This window comes from Triturus cristatus, chromosome 9, assembly GCF_964204655.1.
Source record: "Triturus cristatus chromosome 9, aTriCri1.1, whole genome shotgun sequence".
NCBI classification, from domain to species: domain Eukaryota; kingdom Metazoa; phylum Chordata; class Amphibia; order Caudata; family Salamandridae; genus Triturus; species Triturus cristatus.
The window spans coordinates 381,590,365-381,602,574 of NC_140592.1; the positions used below are offsets into that span (position 1 = coordinate 381,590,365).

The 12,210-nt window shown below is 45.9% G+C and overlaps 1 protein-coding gene across 2 annotated transcripts in view; it reads left to right on the forward strand.

Moving 5' to 3' along the window:
* Positions 1 to 12,210, forward strand: part of LOC146798001 (uncharacterized) — a 423,068-nt gene that overhangs the window by 45,467 nt on the left and 365,391 nt on the right. Inside the window, exon 2 of one of the 2 annotated variants that reach the window (XM_085625231.1) lies at positions 8,141 to 8,267. The exons of the other annotated variant lie outside the window; for it this stretch is intronic. Within the exon in view, the coding sequence (XP_085481357.1) occupies positions 8,163 to 8,267 (105 nt within the window). The 5' untranslated portion in view covers positions 8,141 to 8,162. The remainder of the gene's footprint in view (positions 1 to 8,140; positions 8,268 to 12,210) is intronic. 2 annotated transcript variants of the gene reach the window in all.

Consider the following 12,210-nt stretch of genomic DNA (forward strand, 5'->3'; position numbering starts at 1 on the left):
AGCCCCTACCGATTAAAATCCGCCAAAGAAAATTCCACCCCACACGCTCAAAGGCTTTCTCAGCATCGAGCAGGATCATGGCCATCTCTCCTCCCATTGCAGACTGAATATCAAATAAAGCTTTTGCCCTCCTAATATGGTCTGTAGTACCACGCCCAGGTACAAATCCATGCTGCCATGGGGAGACGAGATCACCAATGACCCTGCCCAGCCTTTTAGCCCAAATTTTAGAATATAGCTTCGTGTCTGAATTTATTAGCGAGATTGGGCGATAGGAGCCCGGTTTTTCCCTTGGTTTCCCTTTCTTATGGAAAACCACTATGTTTGTTTCTTTCCATGATTCCGGGACCACTCCTGTACCCATTACCCCATTAAAAAGATCACTAAGAAGCGGGGTAATCTCTGCCTCAAAACATCGATAGACCTCTAAAGGTATTCCATCAGGGCCTGCTGCCTTGCCGATGGCTGACTCCTGCAGGGCTTCCGCTATATCCCTCCCGGAAATATCCTTCTCTATCTCTTCTCTAGCAGTATCCCCTAAACGAGGGCCATTATCGACAATCTCCTCTGTCCAAGGTTCATTTAATGTAGTCTCTGTATATAGTTTTTGATAAAAATTCTTAAAAACCTGGAGGATATCTGAAGGGTCTGTATATTCTATGCCATTTTCTTCCATCTGAGATATAATGTTTTTAGACTTGCCCTGCCGGATTTGTAAAGCTAATATTCTACCTGCCTGTTCACCTGTTTCGTACCGTTTAGCCCTAGATGATTGGTACTCCAACATTGCTCTCTGAGTAACCTCCTTCTGTAGTTCAGCTCTAGCTACCAATAGTAACCTATAGCTCTCGTTGCTAGCCCGGCTTTGAGCGATATCAGAGGTATGTTGTTCCTCTGCAGCTGATAGGTCCTTCAAACATTTTTCGACCTTACTCCTATCCTCTTTTCTCAACCTTGCTGCACAACTTATTGTTTCACCTCTAAGAGCGGCCTTGAAAGCCTCCCAAACTCCATTTCGTGATGCGCTATATCTATTGGCATCAAAAAAATCAACCACCCATTTCCTGATATGATCAACAAAGCGGGTATCCAATAACAGCTTCCTTTCAAACGTCCACCGTGTCCGCATTTTTGGTACTCCTACCATTTGTAATGACAAAACCAAAGGGTTATGATCCGACAGGAACTTGGGAAGTTTAGAGATTTCTACCTTGTTAATTTCTGAGGAGGATATAAAGAAATAGTCCAGTTTTGAATATTTTTGAAAAGGGTTTGAAAAATATGTAAAGCCAGATTTAGAAGGTTCTTTCACACCCCACACATCAATCATCCCATGTGAATCCATAAGAGCTTTTATAGCCCTAAAAACTCTCGGTTTTCGTCCAGTATAAGTTATGTTACTGACCCAATCAACCGAAATATTCATATCCCCACACATTATTATAGGGGTTAGCCAGTTTACCAACTCTATTTCTAGGAAATCAAAAATCTCGGGGTCGTCACAGTTTGAGCCATAGACAACACACAGTGTCAAGCCTATTACCATCTCCACCAATAGCCATCTCCCACTGCTATCGGTTTTAGTTCGTCTAACACCACCCATGGAGGTCCTGGCTAAAACAGCGACCCCTCTAATTGTTGATGATTGAGTAGTGCAAGCTAATAGCTCAAAGCCATTGATATGCATAAGACTTCTTCGAGCCCAGGGGAGGTGAGTTTCTTGCAAGCACAAAACGTCGAAATTATTAAGCTTCACAAACAATGCCAATTTGTTACGTTTCCTCCAGTCGTTCATCCCCCCTATATTAACTGAGCAAATTTTAATACCTGTCATCCCTAAAATATATACATATAACAAAAACCATCTGATCCTTTGGCGATTTAGCACTAGTTTTAATCATCCTGACCTGCCTACAAATATAACAGATTTTTTCCTTTTCTATAAACATCATACTGCATCTGAATTTTCCATTTTTTGTTGACCCACCACCCTTACCCACCCCGCCCCCCCCACCCTGTGCCACCCCCCTTCTTGAGAAGCGCTCAGACCTAGTCTGTGCTTAGGATGGTGCGCGTGATTTGCAGTGACGACTGGCTGTTGAAACCAAGAATTTAAACAACAACAACAAAAGAAATTGCTCTTAGGTACCGTCGAGGCCCCACCATTATTGTAACCATCATAGTATCAATGGTCGAACCCCCATCATCTTATTTTAAACAAGGCGAGTACTAAAAGACAATCTAGAATATAAACCCTCCTCCGGCCTACTTGACATACTATTCCATTTTGTCAAGAGAATCCAAGTACTCTTTTGCCTTGATTTCTGAGGAAAAAAAGATCGTCTTCCCTGCATTAATTATTTTCAGCTGCGCCGGGTTTATCAAATAAGCTTGTATCTTTTTATCCTGGAATAGGCTTATCATCCCTCTTAGCCTCCACCTACGCTCTACTGTCGTATGGCAGAAATCAGGACGGACAAAGAAAGAGACCCCTTCGCCGCTTCTTTTGGAGTCTGGTCTGGCTTTTTCTGCAATGGATTGCCTCAAAATAAAGTTACCCAAGAAAACCAACCCAGCCCTAGGCTTATCGCCTTCCTTGTATTTTTTACGAACAGTGAAGGGAGTACGGTGGACCCGTTGAATTTCGCTCGCCCAGTTCCAATCAGAATGCTCTGGGAATGCTTGCTCAAAGAGTTTGACCATGTATGCTTTAATATCCTGACCCTCAACTCCTTCAGGTATTCCCAAAACTCTCAGGTTGTTCCGTCGTAGCCTGTTCTCCATCTCCTCCATTTTCCACTGCATGTCAGCCACTTGTGCGGATTGGGTCTTTACTTGGTTAATCGCCTCTGCTGACTCTGTCTCAGATGACACAATTCTCTGCTCCAAATTGGATACTCGATCCCCTATGTTTGCACATGTCTTAGACAATTTCCTAACAACACCTTGGATCTTCCTCATAGCGACTTGGGCTTTACGATTGTCCTGACAGGTCTCCTCACGATGTGAAATTATCTCTTTGTGAATGGCTTCTAACATAGTCATATGAGCAGTGTCCAGATTGGGAGAGCCCTGTAAAGCCAGAGTAGAAGAATGATCCCAGCTGAGCTCGCCTTGAGGGTTAACATGAGCTAGAGGTTGCTTTTTCCCGGGAGGACACGCCGGGGGCCTAGATGTAATTACAGGGGAGTCTAGCTCTAATTCGCTTTCTGAGTCCAAAAAGGAACTGCATTCGACATCATCATCCTCGGACCACTCTGCCCCCTCTGAAACAGAGAAAAAGCATTCGCTGGAATCTTTATCTTTATCCTTGCCCTTTTCTCCTTCATTTTGATGTGCCCCAATGCCAAGGCCAGTATCCAAGCCGGTATCCAAGCCAGCAACCGCAATCAACAAAGTTGGCTGCCCGGCTTCTTGTGGACACAACTCCCTTTCGGATTTATTAAGATCCTGCTCAGGAAGGGCTCTATTATCATTTGCAACCTCCTGGAGCCTGAGATCTTTATTTATCTCATCCCCAATAGTCAAACCATCGATATGTTCCCCCCCCAGTGATCGGACTAGGTGCCAAGGATAATGCCTGCTCGCAAATGGTGAGTCCGTTCTTTAAATCATTTATATTGACCGTCTCAATAACCCCCGTCTCCGAGGGAACACTATCCCTCCTGTACTCCGCGACTTTCGACTTTGAACCCTCCTGCTCCTTACCGGTTCTTGAGAAGATGTCAGCAATTGAGGCTGTTGAGGATGTAGCTTGTCTGGTTCTCCCCAGAGTTTGTTGATTATTTTTTGATGAGCCTGGTCGACATGTTTTCCCACTCTATTCGTCATTCCCTGCCATACTTTCGCCTTCTTGTACATGTTTTCTCCTTTGTGTGGCCGTTTTTCCACCTACTGCCACTTTTGGCGCCATTGCGCTTTTTCTCCTATCAAACCACTTCGAAAGCGCCAGGAACGCACAACAAGGGCCCTCTGAGCCGATGCAATGCTCCGCTGCACTCCGCCTGGGACGCTGACCAGAAGGCAAGCTCCACCCCCTTACACGTCCGGCACAGCCCGCGAGTGTGAGAGCCGCTGCCGCTGACACCGGCACTTGAGTGATCCTCCTCCTCCCGGAACAACAGAGTACCAGGTACGAAGAAACCACCACTTTCGGCATCCCCAAGTGTATATGCTGGGAGACGGTTAGAGCAGGGACAGAGATAACGGGTCCAAAAATTTCCGCCTCGATCGTTTTAGTCCAAACGAGCCGTCACTGCATCTCTCGCAACGGCTAAGGTTAAGCCGCCATCTTGCTCCCCCTCTCAGATACCGGCCTCATTGTCTGAATGAGTTACATATGTGCATAGACCACTTTCCTTCTAAATTGTCATGTACTATTCTTTGCTCACACACAGGTACCCAGGACATTTTTCACAGAACCAAGAATTTAAAGGAGTGGATGAGAAGCCAAGGAAAATGAAATTTACAATGAATAAAGATGTACAATGCATGATGTCTGAAGAGCAAATCATTTTTAGCTGCGTTAGACGATACTAGGCCTTTACTTGCATATACAAACAAGCATTTGCAATGCAATAGGTCTTGCAATTGCGATATTTTGAGCTATTGGCATTGTAAATGACAATGCCTTTTATTTTTGTGTTTAAAAAAAACTGCAATAATAAAAGGCATTGTCATTTACGATACCAGTAGGCCAAAGTTTCTAAATTGCGAGACCTATTGCATTGCAAATGCTTGTTGTGATGTTCTGTTTCTGTGTGACATAAGGAATCTAGGTTGGGTCTGAGCTCCCCCTGCCCAGACCAGAGCCCTAAGATGAGGAAGGCACCAGTGTCTCTCCGCGGCCGGTGAGTGCGGGGCGCGAGGAGGGGAAACTTAAGGTCTAGGGGCTCGCGTGGCCGCACGGAGTTCACTGCACAGCGTGCTGCGCCCAGTGTGTGAAGCAGGCTGCCAGCCCCTCTAGTCAAACTACTGCGAGTGAAAGCAGATGGAATAACAGGCGAGCCTGTCCCTGGACATCCAAACAGGAAACACGGACCGCCTGCGCTCTAATTGTTCCCAGAAACCCCAGCGCCTTATTTTTAGGCAGGGCACATACTTCCATCTTCTCGGTTCACCAGTAAAACGGCAATCTGTCCTCTGCGCTCAAGCCCGAGATGCCCAGGTTTTCAACACAACGCACCCTGTTATTTAGATATCGAACATGAAACTGAGCACTATATTCTATTTACAACTTTAGAGCCGAGCTGATTACAGTCATAGGAAAACACGAGCACTGAGCGTACATTGTCACATCTTGCTTGCAGTTGCAAGACCGAAACAACACGGAAGATCAACAACTAACTTTAAGTTAATTTTCAAGTTTAAAAGAAAGCGCTACATCGCGAGGGAGACTGAAAAGCGACTGATACAAGCTGTCGCCATTGTAAAACACATAGCCAAAACTCAACAACAAGTTAAAAAAACAAACCGCACCAAACAACGCGATGAGCCATGGGGGACGCACAGCATGCCTGGCAAAGCGAAGCAGCTTGCGCTGCAGCGCTAGGCAAGACATAATAAAAGTAGACTCTTGTTTATATTTGCATGGAGCGTGATGCAAAAATAAACATGCGCCGCTATTGCCAAAGCCCTTAACCCCTTCAGCGCGGTGCGGATTACCGCGCCGTGCTGAAGGTTCGTTGCGCAGGCGGGGCCGTGACGGAGCGGTTCCGTCATACGCACAGCGTGACCGATGCACATGACAGAACCGCTCCGTCATGCGCATCGAAAGGGTTAATGGGAAAAAAAGTGCTTACACGAGTAAACAAAGGAGACTGTATCATGCCGCCAGTACATGGTCCAGTCTGGGTGGGCGGGGCCAACAGTGGACAGGCCGGTAACAAGGAGGGACTAAGAAGCCTCCTTTTCAATCAAAAGCCAGCGTTTAACATGGAGGATGGCGCTACCCAATCAAAAAGATGGGCGGGGCTTCAAGTCCCCTTCGGAAAGCGTATTGATGACAAAAAGCCCTTGCAGAGCGAGGGGCACATGTGTGCTCCAGTGCTAGGTCTTTGAGACCTAAAGAGAAGTACTTCTGTCTGAGTACTAAGATTCCGTAATAAATCTACTTAGAGGGAAAAAGCTTTGTTACCAACACATCCAGCTTTGGATCGAGGGTGTGAAAGGGCAGGGACGCTCTGCATAACCTGCCAAGGGAACCATAAATAGGGGTGAAAGTAACTGCACGCACACTTTTAACATGCTAATGAAATGTATGCATTACAGTATAAGATAAGATAAGAAAACGTTACCAAGATATGTATCATGTTTGTGGAAAGAAGCTTACTTGTTACCAGCTTGATGGAATGGCTCCAATTATCTTGCTTTGGTATCCCCCATACTTTTATCACACTAAACATTTGAGAGACATCCACTTCTACCGCCAAAGGAGGGACACAGGAGAAGACACTTTAGATATGTTTTCAGTAATAGTTCCTCCAGTAGAGGAAGCATCATATGTTGTGAGAATAAGGAAGCAAGTTCAAATAATAATGAGACTGGCTAATGACACAGCTGTTGCTTTATCCAATACTATTGAAGAGTTGATTGCCAGATGCAGAATGATTTAACAGAACAGAATGCCTTTTGATTTGTTTTTAGAAAGAATGATGGCATAAGCAAAGTATTCAACACACAGTGTTGAACTTTTATTTGTGATAATACATGGAACATATAAGATCTTATATTTATCTCAAATGTTTCGCAGGAAAAGCAGGGTTTTAAGAAAGGATCGGAGACCAGCTAGGGAGGTGGGGGAAGTGGATCCTAGGCCTCCTGGGATAAGCGAAAGCTACATTTTCAGTTTTGTTTCTACTAATGTGTATGGCCTAGTTTATGCTCCGTGTTCTTAAATATGGACAGGGACTGTAAGTGTCCCAAAGGTTATAAGCAGGGATGAGGGCATTAGGAGGTAGAATTTGAAAATAATTAAGAATTTCAGGAGGCCAGGCACCTGAATGACATTAAGAGGTAAGTAGGTTGGCATGCAGTGCCAAAAGGAGGTAAATGTGGGCACCTAGGCCGCAAATGTAAAGGTGAAACCAATTCCTTCTTGCTTCTGTCTTGTGAATGCATTGCTGGAGCACTGTTCCACACATGAGCTTCAACAACTAATAAAGGTATTTTGCAGAGCTCCGCGCTGGTTGACATGGGAAGTCTGGGGAATTAGATATGATGTCCTCATTTTGGCATTTGCAAGTATCTCTTAAGATTATAGATGCAGTGGGAAGAACTCGTTGCTTTGCAAATGACACTCACTTAGGAGAGATGACCACAATATAAACTTTAAACTTTATCACATAAAAGCCTGACACTTGACATTTTCCAAAAAGGTGACAACTTCTCGTGCTTCTCAAAGACGTAACTGATAAATTAGTACCCATGCCACTTGCCAATGAATAGTTCATTTGCAACAATTCAGTATTTATTATTTAGTGCCAGGTGCCTGAGCTGGCAAAATATGGCAGACTAGTGCATGTTTAAAGGGTCTCTGAAGGGAAAAGGGGTTAATCTTTTTAAACAGAGTACGTGTTTCTGGAACGTGTGTAGCAGGCATCAAACCGACTCAAAATGCACAGCAAAACAGAAGCGAAAAGTCGATTAAAAATCTGATGATAGTGCGAAAAGCAGTGGAAATTCTACAGTTATTGTGAAAGGTATAAAAACCCGACCAGCAGAGTACACCTATGATGAGCTGTCAGATGCTCATTTTCCTAGAAATCTGATTAGGAATCCCTATATTACATGTATCATTGATTATTGCATCGGGCTGGGTGATCTTTTAAAGCAATGGAAGAGTTACTTCCCTTTCTCTAGACGGGTTGATAACATTTCTAATTGAGTAAATGCGCATTTTGGGGTATTTTCCATCAAGCAATGTATATGAGAAAGAGATGTGGAAAATCTGTATGTACAGAAAATGCCAAAGAGATATTTCTGGATCAAAAATGCCCAATGCTTCTTAGAAAATTCCATAAAAGCCACCTTGCCAATGTTTCACACTTCATGAGACTCCTTTGAGACAGAATGCATCTTGCCTGTGCGCAGGAGAGAACATGAGAGGGGAGTTCCTGAATTTATTTGTTTTACCCAACAGGAAGTGACATCTCCCTTGCACCATGGAAGTCCTGGAGCAAATCGAAGCTTCACATGTGATCATCCAGCATCTGAAAGCTTCTGGAATAAAGATAAAGGGATGGAAAAGATGCCTCAGTGAGCAGCAGGTAAAGGTTAACCGGTCCTTTAGGGGAGGGTGGATGCAAAGCGGGTGCATCAAGACACTGAGCCATATTTTAGGGAGCAGCAGGGTAAATGATGCTGCTGTCTCTTGTGGGTGGATAAGGAAGTTACCGTATATGTTGCAATAGTAAGTCTTCCCAGATGCGGATAAAGAAAGCAGATCTCCTGTGAAATAAGCTAAATCGAGGAATTCAAGGGAGGTATTGAGGCAGGTTATTGTGCCACACAAATGCAGCTAGAGGGACAAGTGCAGTACTCAGAACACTTGGACTGCTAGAAATTGTGATTATGGGGCTAAGCCGGACCAATAGTCAAGACAACTAGCAGTTGTGTCTGCCCTCCAATGAGAGAAGAGATTGTGAAATGGAGTCCTACTTAAATGTAGGTAAGGCAGAACCTGTTACACTACAGGACAACAGCAAACACATTATTTCCAGTGCTAAATCTCACCAACAACCAGTAAAGAGGCTTGGTGGTGACTGGTGAGATTTGAAAGTGGAGAGGTGTAAAAGTTCGGGATGCGTGCCTTATGGCGAGCGACTAAGCCCGACTGCCATTAGGGGAGTTTGAGTGGGGGTTCTCCCCTTGGTAAACTTTTGACGAAAGAGTGTGAAAATGGTACATTTGCAAGCAAAATTGAGAAAGCAAGAAGGTTAATAAAGCTATTCTTCTATAATGTCAAATACGTGCACTCATCCTCTCTGCTATGATGGGCAAAAAACAGACAACATGCACCTACAGAAAGAAACATACACAGTTGAGCTAGCACACAAACAGATAACACACACAAATGCAGATTCATGCACAACGAAATGCATACACATGTCCACAAAACTCAAATCCACAGACACACACAACCGATGACATATCTTAACAATGGTGCACAGTGTGGTTCCAACCAAAACCGACAGTGTCTAAAATTCCACAGTAAATGTAACTACACAGCCATGAAGCATGCCACAATGCTAGAAGCCTCAAAACCACATAGAATCTGCGTCAGAAATTACATCAGGTACATACAGCAACTCACATTGCATGTGGATAAAAAAAATCAATAACTGCAAATACAAGAATGTTTACAAAGACCATTAATTGATGATTTACATCCACCAGGCAGAGGAGAATGAGATTTGGGTATTCATACACACTTATAATGCAGTCTCTCAGGTAGTCTTGCCGTGTGACAGACGCTTAGCCAGCATTCTTTGCATTCTGAAACATGCAGTCTATCCCGAATTATAGCAAAACTACTAGAGGTGGGTATGCTCCGGCAGCACGGCTTGGAACCTCCAGACAAAAAAACAAGGCAAGGAGCTATGTGGCTTCTGTCACCCACCGCCACAGTAACATACAGTACAGTGCAGCACAGAACACAACAGCATCCTCCACCAGGTTGCTTGTTGGGTTAATACATGTCACAATGCACAGAACAGCATTACAACAAACAAATGATGGACGGAATGCTGACAATGCAGACATTCTCCCCCAGTCAAGAGATCTGGGTTAAATCCATCGTTCTTTTGCCCACTACGCCACCCCAGTTCAGACATGGCCATATGCAAATCAGTCTTGACCCTGTGCCTCATGGGAACAGTCCAGCCCGAACTGCCAAGCCATGTCTTCCCTGGACCGGAATCAAGCATCCTAGGACCGGTTTCTGGCTATCAGCCGTCATCAGCCAGGATAGCTTGACTCCAGTGGCGTAGTGAGCACGGGTCCCACGTCTGGGAATACCCATCCTACTTAGGGCGAAAAGCATTACAACAAACAAATGATGGACGGAATGCTGACAATGCAGACATTCTCCCCCAGTCAAGAGATCTGGGTTAAATCCATCGTTCTTTTGCCCACTACGCCACCCCAGTTCAGACATGGCCATATGCAAATCAGTCTTGACCCTGTGCCTCATGGGAACAGTCCAGCCCGAACTGCCAAGCCATGTCTTCCCTGGACCGGAATCAAGCATCCTAGGACCGGTTTCTGGCTATCAGCCGTCATCAGCCAGGATAGCTTGACTCCAGTGGCGTAGTGAGCACGGGTCCCACGTCTGGGAATACCCATCCTACTTAGGGCGAAAAGCATTACAACAAACAAATGATGGACGGAATGCTGACCATGCAGACATTCTCCCCCAGTCAAGAGATCTGGGTTAAATCCATCGTTCTTTTGCCCACTACGCCACCCCAGTTCAGACATGGCCATATGCAAATCAGTCTTGACCCTGTGCCTCATGGGAACAGTCCAGCCCGAACTGCCAAGCCATGTCTTCCCTGGACCGGAATCAAGCATCCTAGGACCGGTTTCTGGCTATCAGCCGTCATCAGCCAGGATAGCTTGACTCCAGTGGCGTAGTGAGCACGGGTCCCACGTCTGGGAATACCCATCCTACTTAGGGCGAAAAGCATTACAACAAACAAATGATGGACGGAATGCTGACAATGCAGACATTCTCCCCCAGTCAAGAGATCTGGGTTAAATCCATCGTTCTTTTGCCCACTACGCCACCCCAGTTCAGACATGGCCATATGCAAATCAGTCTTGACCCTGTGCCTCATGGGAACAGTCCAGCCCGAACTGCCAAGCCATGTCTTCCCTGGACCGGAATCAAGCATCCTAGGACCGGTTTCTGGCTATCAGCCGTCATCAGCCAGGATAGCTTGACTCCAGTGGCGTAGTGAGCACGGGTCCCACGTCTGGGAATACCCATCCTACTTAGGGCGAAAAGCATTACAACAAACAAATGATGGACGGAATGCTGACAATGCAGACATTCTCCCCCAGTCAAGAGATCTGGGTTAAATCCATCGTTCTTTTGCCCACTACGCCACCCCAGTTCAGACATGGCCATATGCAAATCAGTCTTGACCCTGTGCCTCATGGGAACAGTCCAGCCCGAACTGCCAAGCCATGTCTTCCCTGGACCGGAATCAAGCATCCTAGGACCGGTTTCTGGCTATCAGCCGTCATCAGCCAGGATAGCTTGACTCCAGTGGCGTAGTGAGCACGGGTCCCACGTCTGGGAATACCCATCCTACTTAGGGCGAAAAGCATTACAACAAACAAATGATGGACGGAATGCTGACAATGCAGACATTCTCCCCCAGTCAAGAGATCTGGGTTAAATCCATCGTTCTTTTGCCCACTACGCCACCCCAGTTCAGACATGGCCATATGCAAATCAGTCTTGACCCTGTGCCTCATGGGAACAGTCCAGCCCGAACTGCCAAGCCATGTCTTCCCTGGACCGGAATCAAGCATCCTAGGACCGGTTTCTGGCTATCAGCCGTCATCAGCCAGGATAGCTTGACTCCAGTGGCGTAGTGAGCACGGGTCCCACGTCTGGGAATACCCATCCTACTTAGGGCGAAAAGCATTACAACAAACAAATGATGGACGGAATGCTGACAATGCAGACATTCTCCCCCAGTCAAGAGATCTGGGTTAAATCCATCGTTCTTTTGCCCACTACGCCACCCCAGTTCAGACATGGCCATATGCAAATCAGTCTTGACCCTGTGCCTCATGGGAACAGTCCAGCCCGAACTGCCAAGCCATGTCTTCCCTGGACCGGAATCAAGCATCCTAGGACCGGTTTCTGGCTATCAGCCGTCATCAGCCAGGATAGCTTGACTCCAGTGGCGTAGTGAGCACGGGTCCCACGTCTGGGAATACCCATCCTACTTAGGGCGAAAAGCATTACAACAAACAAATGATGGACGGAATGCTGACAATGCAGACATTCTCCCCCAGTCAAGAGATCTGGGTTAAATCCATCGTTCTTTTGCCCACTACGCCACCCCAGTTCAGACATGGCCATATGCAAATCAGTCTTGACCCTGTGCCTCATGGGAACAGTCCAGCCCGAACTGCCAAGCCATGTCTTCCCTGGACCGGAATCAAGCATCCTAGGACCGGTTTCTGGCTATC